Source organism: Cyphellophora attinorum (genome assembly GCF_001299255.1).
Source record: "Cyphellophora attinorum strain CBS 131958 chromosome Unknown Contig12, whole genome shotgun sequence".
Taxonomy (NCBI): Eukaryota; Fungi; Ascomycota; class Eurotiomycetes; order Chaetothyriales; family Cyphellophoraceae; genus Cyphellophora; species Cyphellophora attinorum.
The window spans coordinates 493,854-515,931 of record NW_017253240.1 but is presented as its reverse complement, the minus strand read 5'-3'; the positions used below and the strand labels follow the sequence as shown (position 1 = coordinate 515,931).

Here is a 22,078-nt window from a genome sequence, read left to right as displayed (position 1 = left end):
TAGGTTGGCGTTGATCCGATCGGACGTGAAGACAGGCGGCAGCGTTCTCGTGGCGCAAAGCCGAGTCGTTCTGCAGAAAACGGAGGATGTTTTGACGAGGTTGCTGAGGGCGATTGAAAATCTGGTGCGGACGAATCTTGGGAATGCGTTTGTTATTGCCCGGACAGTCACTTGACGAAGTGAAGTGGATTTCATGGTGGAGCGTGGTGCCGGACTTCTCAACTACTGGCCTTGTGATAGAGAGGGATGCAGTCAAGCTGGCAACATGTCCGTGTTAGTCGAGAAGCTATTTGCTGTCAACAGTCCTAGATAGTAGTCGCAACAGCCAGCCAGAAGTCGCGTCCATGGGACCGGTCAGCGCCGCTACCATCGGAAGCTCCTTCCCAGAGCGTGTGAATAGCCATTAGATGGAAGTCGCGCCCCCGTTATCTCAATTGAGTCTCCAGGAAGTCAGAGCCCGCCTCGGATGACATCCCAGCGCCATGCTGCTGTCCCATTCCAAAGTACCGCTCTACTTCCCGTTGCTCGGATACTTCACTAGTGCCTCAATCACAAAGCCCGCCACGTCTCGGTACCTCGCCTCCCTGTACTTGATCTGCCCGTTCTCATCGAACTTCTTCCAACCCTTGAAATGGTGAATGTACTCAGCCACACTCTTGAGCACGTACTCTCGCAGTTGGTCGCCATCCTGACCACCGAGCTTCTCCTCGATCATCTTGATTTCGTAGGTCGCGAAGCATTTGCCTTTCATGAAGGACTCGATGTCAGCGAAGACGGCGTCTTGAAGCGGTTGATACATGAGCTTGTTGGCAAGGAAGTAGAGCTGAAGGGCGACCTTGCTCGGCTTGGCGCGGGCGTCGCGGTCTATGGATCGCGGCTGATTCTGTCCTGCCGTAGAGATCAGAACTCACTCCGGGCGGACTTTGTGGGAACGAATTGCTCATGGTGGGAACACATACCTGAACTATCATGTACATCGACAGGGACATCTTGCTTGCAACTTTCCGCGAGTAGCTTTTCCAGCTTGTGGTATCTAATGAAGTAGGCAGCAGCTTCAAAGACAGCCGCGTCATCCTCAGGCATCCTCACGATCTTTTCGTCGGCTTCGATCATGGTCGCGTCCAGACAGCCTCTGAAGAAAGGCACAACACGAATATCATTCTCGAAGAGCCGGAAGCTGCTCTCTTCGGGACCCACGAGGACTTGGACCATTTTGTTGTGTCGAGATGTGAGAGGGTCCTCTTCGTCACGCTTGCGCTTTTGAGCAGTGGTGAGAACAGGGCGTGTGATTTGATTGATGACGGGATACTTCTCGGTCTGTATGTCCATCACGATGTCGGGATCGTCGTCATTGATGATGATTGATGAACATGGTTTCTTGGGCACTTCGACAACAACGTTGCGGTGCGTGCCAGGCGCCTCACTCATCACTGTGATCTTGCCATGCCTACCAGTCGCTAGGTCATCGTCAGTCAGGTGCCCCAAGTCTGGCCGCCTTCGCCGTATGAGACGGATGTCGGCACGACGAAGCAGTTCTCCAGCGAGGTAGGAAAACGATGACATGGTGGGCGAATCGGGCAAGGTGGTAAAGAACGAAAGAACGTCGGCGACAAGGTGAGTTATTTGTAGACCGTAAGTCTGCGTGACAGCAAGTGAAGTTCGGAAGCCTCCGGTGAAGTTGAGCGAGACGTGACTTCGAGCTGAGTGATCTTCAAAGTGATGTGACTTGTCTGGCTTGGCAGAAATATTGACGCGGACTAGATTGGAAGGAGCCATCACACTCTGCCTCGGATGCTCGCCTGGAGGTACGTACCGGCAGTGAGTGACTTGACGGGACAGAATTAAGTGTCGGATTACCGCAGACGAGATCGCAAAGGGGCTGTCGAGCGAGAGCCTCCCTCGACTTGTTCCAGCCAGTCATCAATCCGTGAGCAGTTCATGACTCCGGCTCCAAGGCTCAGAACTACTCAGAGATCATCGCTGCAGATGCTCCTTCGGCGAACAGGAATCGTATCTTCATTAGCTTCATCCTCTCGATCAAAAGTCCATCCCATCCGCACCAGTAACGCCGTCCTCATCTCTCTCCCTCTTCACCCTCACGCCCTCACTCTTGATCAGACCCTTTACAAACCCATCAAACGCCTCAACATACGGCCTCAGCCTCGTTTTCTCCCAATCTTTCAACTGTGCGCCCTCAACACCTTGCGTATCAGTCGGCGTCATCGTCAACTGCGAATCGTCATGCCCATTCGCTCCAGCCTTGTACTCATCTATTTCCCTCAGCAACTCGGTAACCTTCGGCACACTGAGCGGATCAAACTTCTCCGCCTCTTTCATGTCACCTGTCGCAGTAATCGGCACGCAAACCCGACCAGTACCAGGATGCACCACAAACGGCGATTTGAGCAAATGGTTCTTCTTCTTGCCAACTTCCACATCAAGGCGCGGATACGTGTACTCGAGGAGGATATCTTGCTTGGCTTGCACCAGTGCTTTCGTATCGAGCGTTTTGCTGACGCCTTGTGACGCAAGTGCGTCGATATCAGCCCACTTCCGTGTGCTGGATCGTCCTGGCGTGCTGTCCCACTTCTTTCGCAGCGCATCATTCAGATTCTTGTCCGGAAGCAGCTTGAGCAGGCGAGCTTCGCCGTCGCTGGACTCAAAGGGTTCTTGGTCCTCAAGCACTCGTGCGAAGTAGGGCTTGAGGATGTCGAGACTCCTGACGAGATGCGGATGCAAAGGCCGCCGCACATTGATCCGCTTGCCTCCTTGCACACCAGTCTTGAACAGGTCGAAGTACCCTGTGATGGCTTTCCGCTTGTCGTCATCAAGTTCTCTGGCATTCTTGTCGCTGATCCACGCGTGCACACCTCTTCGACCGGAATACACCCACATGATGTGATCGAAGCCGAAGTCTTCTCTCAGAGCAACATCAACGACTTTGATGGCCATGGTAGCAAACGCCCAGCATTTCTCACAAATGTTGGCTTTCACGCAGCATGTCCGAATATCGTCGTAGTCTGTCAGATCGATATCAAAGACAATTTCTTTGCTCAAAGGTTTGAACATGGAGCTCTTCCTTAGTGTCTTCCTGTCTCGCGGGTTGGTGGTGTAGACGGGCCCGATTTCGAAGCGGGAGGGGATGAGGCGTAGGATGTCTTTTCGTAAGAGATCGTGAGTTGGGTATGACTGGTAGCGTAGGTAGCGTCGTTCGAGAGCGTGAATGCGAATTCTCGGTTTCCGAAATCGGGGCCAGGTTTGGGCGAGTGGTTGAGCCACTGGAATAGTGTTCGAAAGGGGAAGAGGCGGGCATAGAACTGGGTCATTATGGTTGGGTCTGAGTAGCTTTCGGTCTGTACAGCTGGGGCTGTAGTGCCATTGCCTTGTGCAGGAGGCGACGATGGCATCGCACTGGACGTAGGGAAGTCATCATCCGAGTCTTGGTCGAACAGGTCTTGTAGAGCAACTTTGTTGGCGTCACCTTCGGCAGAGGTTGATGTGCCGTTGGTCGCAGGAGGGGCATCAGGTAGCTCGACATCCTCTTTTGCCGGCGAGCTGCTCGGCGACGATGTGTCTGCCATTGGAAGACCCATCAGTGACGTGTCGACTTGAGGACTTGTTGTTACAGTTGCTGTGCGGGCTATGAAGTTGAATGCGAAGGTGGACTAAATTGATTCTCCCAAGACGCGGTTGACGCGACCGAGGTCAGACGCGTGAGCTTGGCATTTTCCTCCCTATAACATGAGCCTTGTCGACCGGCTTACTGTACACCACGATCAGGCGAATAAATTGGTTGCCACGGGGAATGAGTTCACAAATGTTCTGTTTTCATAAATGATAGTATCTACATACAAGTTGTCGACTTCGTTTCCAACAATGGTCTAAATTCGAAAGAATGTCCCTTGAATTCTCCCTTAAATGATTCCATTTTCATTCATGATTGCGGAGTGTTCTCCTTCGAGTCAATTTCATGCGCATCAGAAAACGGACTCGATTCCTGGCTCTTGAGCTGGGGCCGCTTGATTGCCGACCCAGCTGCATCCTTCAAGGCTTGTTCGATCATGGCGTTCAAGCCCTCGCTCTTGCTATGGCGGTGTGTGTTGTTGCTGCTGCTGCTGAGAGGACCGTCTGTGGGCATGATACGGGAGATGCCGCTGACAGACGATGATCGATGATTGCTGGTTGCAAACGACGGTTTTGGTGACACGAAGTGAGAGTCTTCGGGTGAGACCACTTCTTTCTCGCTCTCAATCGGTGATGCCAGCTCCTTCTCGTCAAAGTACAAAGGTACACTCTTCTCTGATACTGAGATCGACGTGGCTTTCGACGATTGCTGCTTGGCAAGGTTGGCCAGAGTCGGTACGCGAGGTGCAGAGCCCTGCTTCTTGATTTCAATAGGGCGCGCGACCGCCGTCTTGGCAACTATAGAGCTGCCTGCCATGCTAGGCTTTTGTTGGACTATGCGAGGAGTGCCTTGTGATAGTGCTGGAGTGTTGTTGCCGGACTTCACACTGACCATGTTCGCTTGAGCGCGGAACGCTTGCTGAGCCGGGACGGGCGGGACCTCCTCAGTCTCGCCACCATAGAAAGTAGTTCGAGCTAAGCTGGGTGACAGACTGATACGCTTGTCGACAGTAGTGGCATCGGAGTATGTAGAGCCTCGCAGATCGCTAGGCATGAAAAAATGTTGTTCGGGTCCAATGACAGTCCCGTTGGGGCCAGGAGCACTGCCCGGTAATAGTGGCACGGGTGGAGGAAAGCCAGGAGATTCGGGCGGCGACCGGACAGTCACGCCCGGGATGTATGCGATCTGGATGACGTTGGAAGCCCTCGTCATCACTGTCGAAGCGACAGACCGACGGGAGGCCGCAGTGGACTGATTGTCGCGGAGCGTAGCACGCTTTTCATCTGCCCAGACGATACCTGCTTTCTTCTTGGGCCGAAGCCAGAACCACCATATAACAAAAACGATCACTGCGAGACCTGCGATACCACCCACCACACCGCCCGCAATCGGCGCCACTGGCGTGCTTGAGCTGGGCTCAGGTATTTGACCAGGTAGTGCACCAACCTTGATGCATGTTGTGTACGCACAGTTGTCGCAGGTTTTCGATATCAATTGACACGTTTCGCCGTTCGGGCAGGTGGGACAACTCGGTCCTTCCGAAGGGCACTGGACGCATCTTCGGAAGATGTTGAAGTCACGACTCACTTCACAACATTAGCATAAGTCTGCGAAAGTATCGGGACAAAACACACGTGAAGTCTCCGGCGCCATGCTGGCGAGCACTTGTTGTATATACCCAACTCGAACTCCCGTTTCCGACGAAGACCCTGCCCCGGTGTATGTTGTTCCACTTCGCGGTGCTGAATGTGATGTTGATGCTCGCAGAGCACTTCAAGGGATGTCGAACGAGTGACGTTGAAAGAACTGAAGTCGAGTAACGAGCGTGGCTGAAAACAGAACAAAGAATGTGGTACAAGGCCCGAGGCCTTCTCTCCACGGGTGTGTGCAGAAATGAAGGCGGTCGACGAATGCAATGTCGTCGAAGACAGACAAAGCTGTAGAGCGAGTGTTGTAGGATGCACTGAGTAATGAGCGACGATGATCAACCACGAGAACGAGCGATGGAGCAGACTCCGCCGTCTTGGTCGCGGTGTGAGGTCGTGGAGAGGAGGAAGAGGAGGCACACGATAGCACGATTTGGCAAGGGCTGCGGACGGGAAATTGCAGTGGACAGCCAGCTCCAATGAAAACGTCAGGGTACCTGACCCAGCAGTTGGTGAGACCGCCCGAAAGGGAGCGGTCGTGGGGTCCGCCACGAAGCTTGGAGCGAATGATCTCCCGGCATGATCGCCTCATGATATATATTGCTCACCTATTGCCCATCAGCGACGAATTATTGTGCGAAGGTCCATCCATCGCGTCCAAAGGCGATCAAAGTGTGTCCGCTAACAACACCTGCAAAGATCAAATCACAGCGCAGAGGAACTTGTATGCTTGTGTGGTCAGCATTGTTCGGAGCAGGCCCAGCAACACTAGCTGCTCGTGCGCTGCAAGGGGCTTATTGTGAACTCGTCATCAAAGCACATGCGAAAAATCCAGATGACGGTCTGCCAGACTGTCGATGCAGTAACGCGATCGTTATGCTGGTCAGAGTCTGGTCAGAGAAGCAAAATGATTGTGCCATCCGAAGGGCTGAAGGAAGCATCTCATCAACCGCATCTCGTGGTTTCGCAAGATAGGGGAAAAGTATCAGCACACGAACCACGTGAGATTCTTGCATGGCATTGGTACGGATCTGCAGAATCGCGCCTGCCGTGGTTCGTTCGTACTCGTACTTGCCCGTGAGTGTTGACAAATTCGTCTGCAAAGTATCGCCTTTGCAATGCGGCGCTGCAAACAGAAATCGTGCACGGTCGTTGTCCCATGTTTGCGGCAACAATACTTACACGGCAACGGCGACTGACAAAGCCCGCAATGAATCTGGTGGGCAATATCTTAGGCGGGCAGGCCCGCTCGCAACAGCGACACAACACAGCCTCTCTTCAGCCTGCGCCACCGTAGCCACGCATTGGAAGGCACAACCGAGAGGCCGGGTTCTATTTCGAGCTGACTCGGGGCATGCATAAACCTACCCGTTGCCATGCATATGCATCAAGCCTGGTAGCAGTATGCTGTGGCATCTGAGCTGAGCTGCTTGTGTCGTAGTCGATGATGCCAAGTACACGATGTAGCAGAGTAATCGCTTGATCACGCAGATGCCGATGGCGTCGAACAGTGTTGTAGCGCACCCGGAAGATTTTAAGAGACATGGACAAGGGAAGGGCCGTTGGCCTCTGGCGATGAACTTTGCCTTTCGCGGGGCGAGTTGTTGGGCTTGTCTACCGCACCAAAATACTTGCCGCCCCACAGAATGCCCGATGCTGGCTGCGGTCGGCACGTTCCATGTTCCCGGATGCTATAGTTCTAGCAGTAGAACTCGAACACATGTTGTAGTAGATACTCTGACCGCGTGTACTCAAATGAATCTCGATATTGAATATTTCGTGCTGGTTGGATCGGTGGAATGATGCAATGGCGTAGGACTGAGCGGTAAGCGAGACCATACGACCAAGGAAACGGGCGCTCTCTGGGCGGAAAAGACTTGAATGATCGCCAGGAGGCGAGGCTGAGCATAAAATCATTGGACACGAGGTGAAACCCTGCACCACCCGCAGTCATGCGTAGCAGTGGACTTATGTGAAACTCACCATCAGAGCCCCTCGATGCTTGCCCCTAAGAGCTACTAGTCCAGCATTCAATCGTTTGAAACCGTCGATTTCTCCTCAAGTCTCTTTGTTCCACCATTCATCACCACCATTTCCCTCGTTGCCTGTTTACTCAACCTACGCCCAGGTGGCTCACCTAATACTACACAGCGGTCTCTCACGAACAATTCTTGTAATTCCTCCTCACTGCCACTCGCTCTCACGACACCAATCCTAGGGTTTACGACAATTCAAGTCGAGCGCTTCTGGTCCAGCGCACGGACTTTTCACTCTGTGATCGACAGCGGCCATGTCCAACTACCAGGGCGGTGGCTACGGTGGTCACCAGATGTCCAACGTGAACGTAAGCTGAATTCTGCTGATTCTTGACCTATACTGACTGCCGTAGAACAATTATCCTCCTCGGCGGACTGATGACGAGGCTCAGGCTTCGTTGCTACAACAGAACTCGGCGTACCAGCAGCCACCCTACGACGATCACTACTCTCGACCTCACACCCCTGGGCAAGAATCACAGTATACTCTGAACGAGTCGTATGCTGGTGGAGATCCTCAGAAGCTGCCAACCACTGGTGGCTACGGTTACGATACTGGCTACAACTCGAGTGCTCAAAGTCTGCCAAATCCGAATGCGGCCTATGCTCAGACTCCCAACCCATACGAGCGATCAGATTCGACCGAAGCATGGAGACAAAGACAAAATGGCAACATCAAGCGTTATGCCACTCGCAAAGTCAAGCTCGTTCAGGGCGGCGTCCTCAGCATCGACTACCCCGTCCCGTCTGCTATCCAGAATGCGATCCAGGCGAAGTATCGGAATGATCTGGAAGGTGGTAGCGAAGAGTTTACTCACATGCGATACACGGCAGCGACCTGCGATCCTGACGAGTTCACTCTCAAGAATGGCTACAATCTGCGACCTGCCATGTACAATCGCCATACAGAGCTCCTGATCGCCATCACCTACTACAACGAAGATAAGGTCCTGACTGCCCGCACACTTCACGGTGTCATGCAGAACATCAGAGATATCGTCAACCTCAAGCGCTCCGAGTTTTGGAACAAAGGTGGCCCCGCGTGGCAGAAGATTGTGGTCTGTCTTGTTTTCGACGGTATTGATCCCTGCGACAAGGAGACACTCGATGTCTTGGCGACTGTCGGCATCTACCAGGACGGCGTCATGAAGCGCGATATCGATGGCAAGGAGACAGTTGCACATATCTTCGAGTACACCACCCAGCTCTCCGTTACCGCCAATCAGCAGCTGATCCGACCGAACGATAACGACGCGACATCTCTGCCTCCTGTGCAGATGATGTTCTGTCTCAAGCAGAAGAACAGCAAGAAGATCAATTCGCATAGATGGCTCTTCAATGCTTTTGGCCGAATCTTGAATCCCGAAGTCTGCATTCTGCTCGATGCTGGAACGAAGCCTGGTCCGAAGTCTCTGCTCGCACTGTGGGAAGGTTTCTACAACGACAAGGATCTCGGAGGTGCTTGCGGTGAGATACACGCTATGCTGGGCAACGTAAGATTGATTCTACCATCTACGAGATAAGACTGACTTTCGCAGGGCTGGAAGAAGCTGCTCAACCCACTGGTCGCCGCGCAGAATTTTGAGTACAAGATCTCAAATATTCTCGACAAACCCTTGGAGAGTTCGTTTGGCTACGTCAGCGTGCTCCCGGGTGCCTTCTCAGCATATCGATTCCGAGCCATCATGGGTCGTCCTCTCGAACAGTACTTCCATGGTGATCACACTCTGTCCGCCCGCCTTGGAAAGAAGGGTATCGAGGGTATGAACATCTTCAAGAAGAACATGTTTTTGGCCGAGGATCGTATCCTGTGTTTCGAACTGGTCGCCAAAGCCGGATCCAAGTGGCATCTGACTTACGTCAAGGCCTCGAAAGGTGAGACTGATGTTCCGGAAGGTGCAGCAGAATTCATCGGTCAGCGAAGACGTTGGCTCAACGGTTCGTTCGCTGCCTCGATCTATTCTCTGATGCATTTCTCGCGGATGTACAAGTCCGGCCACAACCTCATCCGCATGTTCTTCTTCCATATCCAGATGCTCTACAACATTGTCTCGGTCCTTCTCTCTTGGTTCTCCCTGGCTGCATTCTGGCTCACGACAAAGGTTATCATGGATCTGGTCGGTCAACCTAGTGCAGCCAACAGCAACACGGCCTTCCCATTTGGCGACGATGCGACTCCGATCGTCAACACGGTTTTACAATACATATATCTGGCTTTCTTACTGTTGCAGTTCATCCTGGCACTTGGCAACCGACCGAAAGGCTCAAAAATTGCATACATCATCTCATTCACGGTCTTCGCCTTGATCCAGTTGTACATCATCGTTCTGTCGATGTACCTGGTGGTCCGCGCCTTCACCTCTAAGAACACGACCGACATTGTGACAGGCGAAGGTGCTCAGAAATTCATCGATTCCTTCTTCTCTTCGAGCGGTCCTGGCATTATCATCATTGCGCTGGCGGCGACCTTCGGTCTCTACTTCGTGGCGTCTTTCATGTATTTGGATCCATGGCACATGTTCACCTCTTTCATCCAGTACCTACTGCTCATGCCATCATTCATCAATATCTTGATGATCTACGCGTTTAGCAATTGGCATGATGTGTCATGGGGTACCAAGGGCTCAGACAAGGCCGATGCCCTGCCATCGGCGCAGACCAAGAAGGACGAGAAGGGAAAGACCACGGTTGAGGAAGTTGACAAGCCGCAAGCCGATATCGACAGTCAATTCGAGGCCACCGTTCGACGTGCTTTGGCGCCATATCATGCTCCTGCGGACAAGGACGAGAAGAGCTTGGAAGACTCGTACAAGAATTTCCGAACGCGACTGGTGGCTACCTGGATCTTCTCGAATGCTGCACTTGCTGTTGCCATCACTAGTGAGAATGTGGACAGCTTTGGCTTTTCTGTAAGTGTTAAACCAGGCGTTGTGCAGATCTCAACTAACATTATCACAGGATGGCGCTACCCTTCGTACTCAGCGCTTCTTCCAGGCCCTGCTTTGGACTACCGCTGCTCTATCGCTGATTCGCTTTACGGGATGCTGTTGGTTCTTGGGCAAGACTGGTCTGCTATGTTGCTTCGCCAGACGATGAGGCTGGATCTCATGTTGCCTGTGTGTGCTTTTGTGGAATTTAGCGGGCAAAAAAGGGTGCAAACATGGACAGATCCTCCCTCTAGGTAGAGGCGTCCTCTCAGGTTGCTTTCGGTGCAGAGTCGTTTGAAGGACTCCTTGGCGATCAGTCGATACATTGGACATGCGCATACTCCGTCTTGATGACTGTAGAAATGAAAATTCTGCATTTCAATGTCTTCATTACTGTCGTGATGGATTTTCATGCGGCTCCTGCTATCATTGAATGGATATGGGCACCTGAGTCATTCGGCCTAGGCCGCGCCTATCGGCGAATCGCGTCAGATCTCGCGGGATGATTTCATCGTGCCTCGTCTCGCCTTCTCTTCTACCATCTTCTGTAACTGCACTATCAGTCCTTCACAGTACATGCATCTGGCGCATTCACTTGATCAGGCACTTTGATCAGGCTGCAGGCTCTCGCTCACAAAGAATTGCTATCTCTATAATCTCACCATAATAATCGATTGTTCAGTCTTCAACCACTTCCCCACCTCGTGACCAAGATACAACCGTACGAGTCCAAGACCCGACTACCCATCCGCATCACGACACGCGAGTACGACACTCCCGCTTGAGGCTATACCCCAAGATCGAGCGGCTTGCCCGCGAGGCAGAACACCGGCAAGATGTTGAAGATATGGTCCATGGTACGGACCCGCTACCACTTAGACCTGCCACCAGCTAACTGACGACTCCGACAGAAACAGCAGCAACAGAAGGATGAGCAGGCAGCAGGCGCGACACAGAAGAAGAAGAAGGTCACAGCGGCTCAGCTGCGGGTACAGAAAGGTATGTCCTGTGCAGGGCAGATCAGCAAGATCAGAGAGACCAGGACACGCAACTAAGGAAGACGATGCAGATCTGAGTGAGCTAGCGCTCGGCGCAACGATGAAGACGACGTTTCCGAATCCCGACGATATCTTGAACTTCACACTCACGATCGAGCCGGACGAGGGCATGTACAAGGGCGGGAGTTTTGTGTTTACGTTCGCTATGAATAACAACTGTGAGTCTCATCGAATGGGAAGTGTTAGGTGCGGTCGAGCTGGAAGGGCCGCTGCAGCGCTCCCTGAACGGGTCTCTGAGGTGTTTCCGCAATCGTGTTGGGCCTCAGAAACGCTACCTCCTGGCCTCGTCCGCTCAACCACGCCTCCCAACCCAAAACCCACCGAAACGACAACTGCTAACTGGCCCACAGACCCCCACGACCCTCCAAAAGTAAAGTGCACACAAAAGATCTACCATCCCAACATCGACCTAGAAGGCAACGTCTGTCTCAACATCCTCAGGGAGGACTGGAAGCCCGTCCTTAATCTCAACGCCGTCATAGTAGGCATGCAGGTATGTATCCCTCCCATTCTCCGTACACCGACCAGTGTTGACAATCTTCTAGTTCCTCTTCCTCGAGCCAAACGCCTCAGATCCGCTCAACAAAGAAGCCGCCGAAGACCTACGCACCAACCGAGAAGGCTTCCGGAGAAATGCGCGGACTGCTATGGGCGGTGGCAGCGTAAAGGGCGTCACGTTTGATCGCGTGCAGAAATAGGAAGGCCCTTTCGAACCCTGTCGACCAGCACCGGACCCGCCCTCGGACAGACGTAAGCGTCCGTGGGAGCTCGAAGCCGATACCGGTCTACGCTCATGGGCAAGAAGGCATTGGGGAGGAGACGATGCGAGCCTTTGAGGGTGCCATGGATGCACATAGTGCGGAACGGTCTCAGTCGACGAATTGTCTATCAACGCATTCACAGAGGCGCACTGTTGGGGACGGCTCGCGGCGCATAGACTGTTGTGCAGTGATTTGAGCAGAATCGGGTCAGATAGTAGGGCTCTCGTAATGGTCCATGGACGGACCTGGTGCGCTGAAGAATGACCTTGATAGAGTGAAATCAATATCAGAATGAACGCACACAACAACATCCTCTCTGCAGAAGATCTGGGCGTTGTTGGCGGTTGTGTGAATATATTTGCTCATCGACAAAAGATACCTGAAACATGACGTTCCATAGGTCGACAGTGTTCGCTCGGCCATACAGAATGGACCTGGTACGTAGTTGATAAGCACGACCAGTTTGCAGTGCTCGAAGTGCTGCAAAGAGACGCACACAGTCCGCCATGCAGGAGCACTGATCGTGGTGACCTACCAAGTATTTACTGGTCAACCGGCGCGCCCAAGCACTAAGTGAGTGGGGCGATGGATTCAATTTCCGATGTTGTCAACATCACGTCTCGGTCTCGCGTCTGGCCTACTTTCATGACATTGACATCTCAGGCAACCTTGGAACAGACCGACTAAACAAGATCATGATTGACATGGAGCAGACGGTCGGAGGACCAGGTCGACTGTTCAGCGTCTCGCCTGACGAGTCTGCATCGATGGTCGGAAGCAGTTCCATCGTCGACCGGCGCTGGTCGCCGGACTCCCCACAGATGGCCATGCTACTGTGCTGCCTCTGTCTGACAGTTGATGAAGCTCGGCCACCAGCCTCGCAGCATTGTTGACGCTTGGTCGTGGACAATCCAAGCGCCGTGGCCGCAAATCCCTCGCGACAAGTTACACCTGGATCGAGTGAGCGATCACCTGGTCAGCAGCTATCTTATGCGGGTGAGTATATACGGACAGCGCAATTTGACCACTCCTGATCGATATGGAGCTTGATGCTCAAAAAATTGGCGAGAGCAATCCCAAGAGGCATCCATAAGACGCGTTCCACCTCACATGCCTTGCAAGCGTATGGGGGCTGACTAAATGCAAGCTGTTCTTGGAACGCAATGCACTGGTAACGCTGGCCAACACTGATACGGACTTCCGCAGCTGTAAAGGAGCTCAGTGGAAGCAATCCCGGTATGTGCACGATACACGGCTCGGGCTGACACTTGAGATCCGCGCTTTGCGCGCAAGTCACCGGTAACTCAGTCCTCAGTCAGAAAGCGTCCTACTGTTTGGTCCCAACAACAACGCATACTTGCCTGCTTGGATCCAGAAGCGGTCTCGAAGGATCACTAATGAGCTGCGCACCAGCAGAATCCACACCACACTGCAAGGTCCTTAAGGACCTTGCTGCTGGCGTGTCAGACTCTCATCCGGAGATGGAATCTTGCCGTACCCTACACCACGGCGTAATAGATCCACTTGAGGCGATGCTACGTGGCCACCCTAAAGCGATCGATGCAAGGTTGAGGACTGTCGGCATATTCCGGTACCCAACACGGCCATCCTGAATGCCTGAAGGCTGTGCGATTTTGGTTATGGTTAATCACCTAGCATACCTTATCCCGCCGACCCTTGAATAGAGTCTGGAGGAAAGGCTAGCTGTGTCCGCGTTGTAGCCTCGAACCAAGAGAGGAGGCACGGGGCGTAGGAGGCAAGAACGATCGACGACTTCTAGGTCTAGACTTCGGGCATCGGTATCGAAAGTCACATCTTTGCAGAGGCGCTTCGGAGGCCAAGGCTTTTCAGCTCCAATAGCTGCGCGCCTACGACGAGACAGTCTGCGCAAAGACTGGGCGCTACTGAATGATATGGATGCGAACGAGGTGTCTCAACAAGAATGCTGACCGGTCACGTACCATGTATCTGGACTATGCTCAAAATACTTGCGATTCATCCCATTGAGAGCGCGAGCTGACGGATTGGGTGCAAGTCACGTCAATGCAATTCGCCGCAGTATGACCGTGGATTCTCAGCCAGGACTTAAAGGCACGGCACGGCATCCTCCGTTAGATCAATCGTGCCGCTGCGTTTTCCTAGCTTGTTGGCGAATCACATTGCAGATCTTGAACACTACCTTCAGATGTCTGGACATGAATCGATAAGAACGCACGGTCCACGGATCCTGGAGACCGGAGGTCTAGTTCAACGTAGTGTTGTCCTCCCATGCCACCACATTCTCACAGAGTTCATGACCGGCAGACGATGTTTCAGCCATGCTCACTTGGCAAGTCTCTCATACAGCTACTTCACATCGAATTTGGAATTTATTGCAGGACATCTTGAATTTTAGCAGCCCATCCGGTACACACTCGAGCCTCGAAACAGCCGCTTCTGGTCAACCACACAGGATCTTCCACCTGCTGTTGAGACTACTATGCGCCAGTGCTACCATCAATGAAGCTTTATTTTAGCGTTGTGTCCATTTATGGTAGAGGACGAGGCAAGGGCAGACCGGTATGGGGATAATAGTTCGAGGAATGCAACCGCCCCACATGCGCGAAAGTTGGCCCCTGATTGGACGGAAAAGTCATCTGCAGTCAATCCAAGCCTCTTGAACGGTGCTGTCAAACTGTCAAGGACACTGCCGGCGGACCGGAGATGCCACCAACACTGTCAAATCGTGGGTTTCTGTCACTTCGTCTTGTCGTCTTGTCTTCGCGAACAATGGCTATCTGAAGTCGAAGAAGCTCGATGTGACAGCTGTCAGAGGAGCCATGGTTCTGGGACAGTCCAGCGTCCACGCCTGCAAACCTGCGTTGTCAGCTCGGCTGCATTCGTCAAAGTTGATCTAGGATATCGAAGCCGAAGCCAGACCCTATCGCGAATGTTTGTCTAGACTCAACAGTCCCAAATCATGGAGCTGATGAAGGATCTGTGGTCTGGATTACGCCACCACTGAAAACGGGGCTTCGATAGACTTTCGGGATCCGCAACCGTTATTTCGCCGTTACGCCACAAAGCTGTTTCCCCGTCCCCTTTCGATTCAGCTCTGACACCATTTCATTGTTTTGTTCACCAGTCTACGCCTGTTCTTTTGCTGGTGGTGGGCTGATTGACTTTCTAGGCTGTCCACTCACGGCGCCAGTCGACGATGCTCTGGACCCCGAATTTGCAATGTTGGAAAAAGATTGGCCCGATCCAGCCATGACTTCATTTTTGGCATCCATTCTCGATGCTATCCCATCACACAGTAGCAATGATCTGCATTCTCTGACTCGCATCAGAACGACTGTTAGGGACGCAGACGGCGATCGTGCCTTGAACAGCTACGGCCACCACCCTCATCTATACCCCGCGACCCTAATTGAGCACCTTGTGTGTCTTATTCGAGACCGGCCATAATGGGTCACCCGTTGCGGGAGGCTAATCTGATCTTCCATGTTGCAGTCTGGCGACGTCAAGGAAAGTCTTGTGGCTGAAGGTCTTGCCCGAGCCGCTGACTAGCGTGTCGACGGGCCATCTGAATCATGGCCTACTGCAGTGCTCTCCTTGTCATGATTCATCAGGTCCAGTCCGTTGAATCATGTCCAGCTACCGGTACTCATTTGCGATGATTCATAGCAGCTGTTAGCTACTCCTTCCCGCTGCGGCTGGGACACCTTCAGCAACAACGACCTTCATGGAACGGTCCTCGCCCGCCTATCGTCCGATCAAAGCTCTCGAAGATGGTGTCTACGAAATCGTCTGTGATGACTAGCCCGAGCTGTGCTACAGTATGCTCAGCGCAGGTAGACACCATCTGCGCCGATGCTGCTGTTGATTGCGACAATGGGAATCATTCGGGACAAAGCTCTTCTCTTTCCGACTTGAGGGTGTAGCGCAGAGGACTTTGTTCAATGCTCATTGCCATAGCCCCGACAGATTGGCTTCAACTACCACACCTCAGGTGTCTCCCAAGACGGGCTGAAGGTATTGCCATCATGATGTCGCACATTACCAAGATGCAGAGGCCTCAGGATAAGAAGGCCGATGGTCTCAAACCGTGGTACCTGAGACACTTCCCACAAGGATCACAAGACTCGTCACGCGAAGCATCGAGAGAAGATGCGGTTCATCCAATCGTTCTTGTTTTACGCTGTACTCTGTTGCGATGTGCTTGCTGTGCCAACTAAGCCTCAAGAGTGCAATGCAGGTCCCGCGAAAGAGTTACAGGGCTATGCCCCTGCTCTTGCATACTGTTCATCAAGTTATCCTCCGGTCCCAGTCACCACGATCGTGACTGACTATCACACTGCCATTGTGGAAGGAAAGCCGACTACTTACGCAAAGACGGTGCCTCATGTACTCCCAACCTTGACCAAGACGACGTCTACCAGGTATCTTGTGACAGCAACGGCTACCACAACAGACTGGAACAATCGTGTATCAACATGGTAAGCAGCTCCAAAGCTGTGAAGGCTAGCCAAGACGAGCACTGCTCATTGATGCTGACTATATGCAGTACTATCTTTTCCACCAAGCAGGTCGGTCACTTGCCACGTCGCTCGGCTGAAGCTGTGGCGCGGGACCTTCCCGCGGATCCTCAACAGTCTGCATGGCTTTCGCTCCTGAAAGAGCCAGCGCCTACGGTTGCAAGCTGTTGCCAGTGCTTACAAGTCACTCCGACGAAGTCCATCCACGTTCCCGGTCATAGCACTGTCTGGAGCACAAAATATCCACATGTCACAGTTACCGTCACCAAGGGCTATACTCGCCCGACTAACGTCGTCACCTGGAGCAAGACGGTCTATACTACTCATACGACGACTTCGTGCCCTCGAGCAACGCGGACGATCTCAACTACCTGGACAGTCACCCAGACCAAGACTTCGGCGGCCTCCTCACCAGCGGTATCGGTGACTCATTCTGGCGCGCAGGGCGGAGGCTCTGCCTCAGCATCGAGGCGCCCGACTGGTTCAGCAGCCGCAAGCTCACCTCTTCTCCCGTCTGCAGGCGCTTCCTCTACCTCTACAGCAGCGAGCTCTGGCATCAGCCAGACCGTTTCAATGCCAAGCTCAGGTTCCGGAACGTCCTCTTTATCGTCGCCAATATCTGGTGGTGTAGGCATATCCGGAGCCTTCACTCAGACATCTGCGACAGGTGCAGGCGCTGGCATTGGTGATCCAGGCTCGATTGGCGGAGCATCTACCAGCATAAGCATGACATCTTCTCTGAGTGGCTCAACAAGTGCAGGCGCTGGCGTAGGGGGTCCAGGGTCGATTGGCGGAGTGTCCTCCGCCGTAGGCCTGACATCGTCTGTGGGTGCCTCGACGAGTGCAGGCGCTGGCATTGGAGGTCCAGGGTCGAGTGGCGGCGCGTCCTCCGGCATCGGCCTGACATCTTCTCTGGGTGCCTCAACAAGTGGAGGTGCTGGTTCTGGAGGTCCAGGATCGATCGGCGGAGCATCTACCAGCACAGGCTTGACCCCGTATCCTGGTGCCTCGACAAGTGCAGGCGCTGGCATTGGAGGTCCAGGGTCGGACGGCGGAAATTCTGCTAGCGCCAGCCTGACAGCTTCTCTGGGTGGCTCGAGTTCAAGTGGAAGCTCTATCGCTGCAGTCGGTGGTGTTCCCTCGTCCTCAGTCGGCTCAAGCCCGTCGATTTCTTCCAGCAATGTTTCTCCGACCTCGTCAAGCTTGAATGCGAGCACTGGCGCTGGTGGCATCGGCGGAATCTCGTTGTCTGCGGGAGTCACATCATCGACAAACAACTCTGCAGCTACCTCGCCAGGGTACGGTTCAAACTCCGCCGCAAGCTCTGTGACAATCAGTGCTACTGGCGCGTCGGGCACTGCCGCTCCATCCCTGACTTCAGCTTCAACTGGCGCAACGACAGGCGGCACGGCGTCTACAGTCATCGTTGACCCAGGCAACTTATCTCCTACCACGACTGGCCTTCTATCAACGATCATTTCTTCACTCCTGCCTAGCTCCCCGTCCGTCTCTATCACCCCGACCGGTAGCAATGGATCAGGTGGCACGAGTGCTAGTAGCGGCGAATCAAGCGATCCGACCTCCGCTATTACCTCAACGTGCAGTATTGAAGGCAATCTCGTCCTCTGTGCAGGTGTAACGGTCAGCACAATAGCAACAGTCAGCGCGTCATTATCGGCAAGCCTTCCTGGTCTTGGCAGCTCGTCGGCTGCGTTGCCAACGACTACCCCTGCCATTGAGACAGTGTATACTGCAATCATCGAGTCCGGTACGACTGTCGTAAGTGTCGTTCTCGTAACCCTCACTACAGACCCGACCGGTGGGTCTGCTATCATATCTATGACCTCGTCAATCCCCAGCGCCTCGTCTGTCTCGGCCACCGTTTCGCAGTCTTGCACATATGATGGCACAGGGGCTCAGGTCTGTGTGGATGTGACGGTAGGTCCGATATCTGGCGGAGCCTCACTGGGCGTTTCTGTCCCTGAGACTTCCGCTGTGGCATCGACCTCGCCTGCCTCCTCTGCTGGAGCGACCTTGACAGGGTCTAGCTCCGCAAGCTCTGGATCTCTAGCGGCTACCTCACAGTCCTGTACACTCAACTCGTCCGGAATACAAGTCTGTGTGGATGTGACAGCAGGTCCGATATCTGGCGGAGCCTCACTGGGCGTTTCTGTCCCTGAGACTTCCGCTGTGGCATCGACCGCGACTGCCTCCTCGTCTGGAACTACCTCGGCGACGCCTGCCTCCGCAACCTCTGGTTCTTCAGTGGTCACCTCAACGTCCTGCACAGTCAACCCCTCGGGAGTAACAGTTTGCGTCGCTGTCACCGTGGATCCCGTGTCTACTGGCGTCACCGCAGGTGTTTCAGATCCAGGTCTCGGCGGGGCCACCGGTACGGCAGCGCCAACAAGCTCGATCAGCGAGGTCTCATCTGTCGTGGGCGTCATAACCTCCCTCACTGCAACCGACGCGACACCGACGCCGGTCACTACTCCGGTCTCTGGCTCGGGTCTTCCATCTAGCTGCACAATCGACGCTGCAGGAGCAATCGTGTGTATCGATGTCTCGGCATCTCAGATCTCTGCTGGGACCACACTCTCAGTCCCGCTTACAGACACATTCTTACCCAGCTCCATAGTTCTGCCGAGCACGTTGTCTACTCCAGGCGCCCTTACAACTTATACGACCTCGGTTGCGTCTGGGTCCGTGGTCCCATCTGGCTGCACAGCGGATGGCAATGGGCTCGTGGTATGCGTTTCTGCATCGGTGGATCCTGTCTCCGCAGGAGCTACACTCTCAGTGTCAGTGACGGATCTAAGTACTCCTGTCACGGCAACTTCGGTATCCGTCCCTGATATCAGTGCTTCTATCACGGCATCTCTATCCGGCACAGAATCTATGTCGTATATTACGTCGACCTACACGACATCAGTCAGCCCAGGGTCACCCACTCCAGTTGGGTGCACAGTCGGCACGAACGGTATCGCAGTTTGCGTCAACGTTTTGGTTGCTCCAGTCAGTGCCGGCGCCACAGTCTCGGCCTCGCTGCCCGATGCTAGTCCCGCAAGCTCGGTATCTGTACCAGATATCGGCGCTTCTGTCACGGCATCTCTGTCTGATACAGAATCGGTCTCGTATATTACGTCGACGTACACGACATCAGTCAGCCCAGGAGCAACAGCTCCAGCTGGGTGCACAGTCGACACAAGCGGTATCGCAGTCTGCGTCAACGTACTCATTGCTCCAGTCAGTGCCGGCGCCACAGTCTCGGCTTCCCTGCCGGATGCTAGTCCTAGTATAACTGCGATCTCATCCCTGCTTTCCAGCGTTCCAGCCTCAATTGGACTGACCTCGAGCGACAGCGCGCTCCCAGCTCCATCGACAACGGGCCTCGTGAGCTCACTGATATCGGTGCTGTCTTCTATATTCGTCTCAGCTCCCTCGAGTTTGACGGACGTCCCGGGCTCAACGGCGGTCTTGTCACTGACTTCGGTCAATCCTACTGTCGTGCCGGTCCCGACAGCGACAGCAACTAGTACAATCTGCAGCGTCGGTGCCAACGGGATTGAGGTTTGTGTCTCAGCGGCCGTTGATCCTGTTACCGTTGGTGCCACTGTTGCTATCCCGCTCCCATCGACTGATCTGCCAACATCGTCACTGTCCTCACTCTTTGTGTCGGCTTCCATTTCAGATGTGACGCTGCCGACACCAACGGTCTCTCTGCCTGATGTCTCAATCTCAGTGTCAGGGGTGCTATCAGCCTCGGTCTCCGTATCGGACGTCTTGTCGACACCATCGCTGTCGCTCTCGGCGACGGTGTCTGATCCGACCTCGTTGCTAAGCTCAGTGATCTCAGCTGTGGACTCGGGTGTGGCCCCTATTGGCTCGTCTCTGAGCTCAGTAGTTGGAGATGTTACATCTCAGGCGGCTTCCATCACGGCACCGGTTTCCTTGCCAGGAATTTCGGCATCAGACATTTCCGTATCGGTCTCAGCCTCATTATCGGTGGCCGATCCATCGACTTACATCTCCGTCGAACCGTCTCTGACTCTTTCCACGACAGTGCCGATGTGAGCTCGGTACTGAGCACGCTCACTTCTGACGTGGCCTCGGTACTGAGTACCCTCACTTCTGACGTGGCTTCTGTCATTGGCTCAGTTGTGACCTCTCCTGCCAGCATAATTGATCCGACAAGCTTGGCTGGGCTGACGACTTTGGTCGGGTCCGATTCTATTACCATCTCTGCTGGTGAGACTGTGGCAGTCAGCGTCAGCATCCCCTCAGTCGACCCGAACAGTACTCCACTCGTCACTTCGATCGACTTGTCGAGCATTCCGGGTATCACAGCCAGCGTTGTTGACCCAGTCTCCGGTGGCGTCACAGCATCTGTCGGTCTAGGAGACTCGTCGAGCTTGGTGGATGTTTCCGCTAGTGCGACCGTCTCTGTTACCGACCCGATCACTGTAGTGGTTACAACACCCGTTTCTGAGATTTCGGCTGGCCTCAGTAGCTGCACAATCAACACTGATGGACTTGCAGTGTGCCTCTCGGTATCCGCTGGACCAGTATCCGCCGGTGCTACAGCATCTGTCGGACTGGACACGACTTCTGATCTTGTTGGCGTTGGTGCCACAGCAACCGTTGGTGTCAGCGATCCAGCAACTTCGATTCTGGCATCAGTTTCGTCAACAGCTTCAGCCGTCATTGATCCCACTGTTGTGGCTTCCATCACCAATGATCTACCGCTGTCTACTCTCACCTCCGTTTTGGGTGAGTTGGTGTCATCTAGCACTGTCGATGCCGGGTCCATCGTCAGTGTTGTCACAAGCATCGTCTCCGATATCACCCAAGTTGCATCCATCGAGGTACCGGCCGCTACTACAAGCCCAGTAGGAATCGATGTCTCACTCACGGCCGATGTTTCGCCATCATCGATCGGCATTGACGTCTCGGGTGGGGCTTCCGGCCTGCCTGTTAGCTCTACAGTAACGGTCGGAGTATCACTGGATCCCACCGAGATTGTCTCTTCGCTGCTCTCATCAGGGGCGATCCCATCAGTCACTCTCACACCCACAGTGAGCGCACCAACTGCTACGGACTCAACTGGTCTTGACCTCTCAGCTTCAGTGCAACTTTCATCGTCATTAGGCGTTGATGTGTCAGCGGGAGCTTCTGGCCTTCCCGTCGATGCTACAGCTACAGTTGGAGTCTCGATCGATCCTACTCAGGCTATCACATCTGTCGCATCGGTGCTAGACTCAGCAGTTAATTCAGCCTTCAGACTCTCACTACCGACCTCGCTACCGCCACCATCTCTGGTGGAGTTGATCTCTCTGCTTCGGCACAGCTGTCCTCCACCATTGGAGTCGATGTCTCGGCTGGTGCCTCTGGTCTTCCCGTCGGTGCTACCGTCACCGCAGGAGCTTCAACTGATCCAACCCAAATCATTGAGTCGCTGGCCTCGTCAGTTCTCGATACGTCAGCTCTTCCAAGCCTGTCAATCAACAT

General features: G+C 53.8%; 9 protein-coding genes across 9 annotated transcripts; 2 read left to right on the top strand and 7 right to left on the bottom strand.

Annotated features, from left to right (window-relative positions):
* Positions 1 to 511: 511 nt before the first annotated feature.
* On the bottom strand, positions 512 to 1,563 carry AB675_7654 (uncharacterized protein; the record flags this gene model as incomplete). Its single annotated transcript, XM_018148040.1, has 2 exons — positions 512 to 888; positions 960 to 1,563. The coding sequence occupies 2 exons, from the start codon at positions 1,561 to 1,563 to the stop codon at positions 512 to 514; spliced, it is 981 nt and encodes a 326-aa protein (XP_018000417.1).
* A 474-nt stretch (positions 1,564 to 2,037) lies between these two features.
* On the bottom strand, positions 2,038 to 2,952 carry AB675_7653 (DNA primase small subunit; the record flags this gene model as incomplete). The annotated part of the gene is made up of 1 exon (XM_018148039.1): positions 2,038 to 2,952. The coding sequence occupies one exon, from the start codon at positions 2,950 to 2,952 to the stop codon at positions 2,038 to 2,040; it is 915 nt and encodes a 304-aa protein (XP_018000420.1).
* Positions 2,953 to 3,080: 128 nt separating this feature from the next.
* Positions 3,081 to 3,581, bottom strand: AB675_7652 (uncharacterized protein; the record flags this gene model as incomplete). Its single annotated transcript, XM_018148038.1, has 1 exon — positions 3,081 to 3,581. One exon carries the CDS (start codon positions 3,579 to 3,581, stop codon positions 3,081 to 3,083), a length of 501 nt encoding a protein of 166 aa, XP_018000270.1.
* Positions 3,582 to 3,934: 353 nt separating this feature from the next.
* Positions 3,935 to 5,278, bottom strand: AB675_7651 (uncharacterized protein; the record flags this gene model as incomplete). The annotated part of the gene is made up of 2 exons (XM_018148037.1): positions 3,935 to 5,211; positions 5,260 to 5,278. The coding sequence occupies 2 exons, from the start codon at positions 5,276 to 5,278 to the stop codon at positions 3,935 to 3,937; spliced, it is 1,296 nt and encodes a 431-aa protein (XP_018000555.1).
* Positions 5,279 to 7,561: 2,283 nt separating this feature from the next.
* On the top strand, positions 7,562 to 10,403 carry AB675_7650 (Chitin synthase 3; the record flags this gene model as incomplete). The annotated part of the gene is made up of 4 exons (XM_018148036.1): positions 7,562 to 7,615; positions 7,661 to 8,800; positions 8,846 to 10,216; positions 10,266 to 10,403. 4 exons carry the CDS (start codon positions 7,562 to 7,564, stop codon positions 10,401 to 10,403), a joined length of 2,703 nt encoding a protein of 900 aa, XP_018000223.1.
* Positions 10,404 to 11,070: 667 nt separating this feature from the next.
* AB675_7649 (NEDD8-conjugating enzyme UBC12) lies at positions 11,071 to 11,990 on the top strand (the record flags this gene model as incomplete). Its single annotated transcript, XM_018148034.1, has 5 exons — positions 11,071 to 11,091; positions 11,146 to 11,233; positions 11,304 to 11,450; positions 11,643 to 11,785; positions 11,838 to 11,990. The coding sequence occupies 5 exons, from the start codon at positions 11,071 to 11,073 to the stop codon at positions 11,988 to 11,990; spliced, it is 552 nt and encodes a 183-aa protein (XP_018000306.1).
* A 5,230-nt stretch (positions 11,991 to 17,220) lies between these two features.
* AB675_7648 (uncharacterized protein) lies at positions 17,221 to 17,994 on the bottom strand (the record flags this gene model as incomplete). The annotated part of the gene is made up of 1 exon (XM_018148033.1): positions 17,221 to 17,994. One exon carries the CDS (start codon positions 17,992 to 17,994, stop codon positions 17,221 to 17,223), a length of 774 nt encoding a protein of 257 aa, XP_018000476.1.
* A 492-nt stretch (positions 17,995 to 18,486) lies between these two features.
* On the bottom strand, positions 18,487 to 19,206 carry AB675_7647 (uncharacterized protein; the record flags this gene model as incomplete). The annotated part of the gene is made up of 2 exons (XM_018148032.1): positions 18,487 to 19,134; positions 19,183 to 19,206. The coding sequence occupies 2 exons, from the start codon at positions 19,204 to 19,206 to the stop codon at positions 18,487 to 18,489; spliced, it is 672 nt and encodes a 223-aa protein (XP_018000471.1).
* Positions 19,207 to 19,248: 42 nt separating this feature from the next.
* AB675_7646 (uncharacterized protein) lies at positions 19,249 to 21,512 on the bottom strand (the record flags this gene model as incomplete). The annotated part of the gene is made up of 3 exons (XM_018148031.1): positions 19,249 to 19,488; positions 19,537 to 20,447; positions 20,597 to 21,512. The coding sequence occupies 3 exons, from the start codon at positions 21,510 to 21,512 to the stop codon at positions 19,249 to 19,251; spliced, it is 2,067 nt and encodes a 688-aa protein (XP_018000235.1).
* Between the last annotated feature and the right edge of the window lie 566 nt (positions 21,513 to 22,078).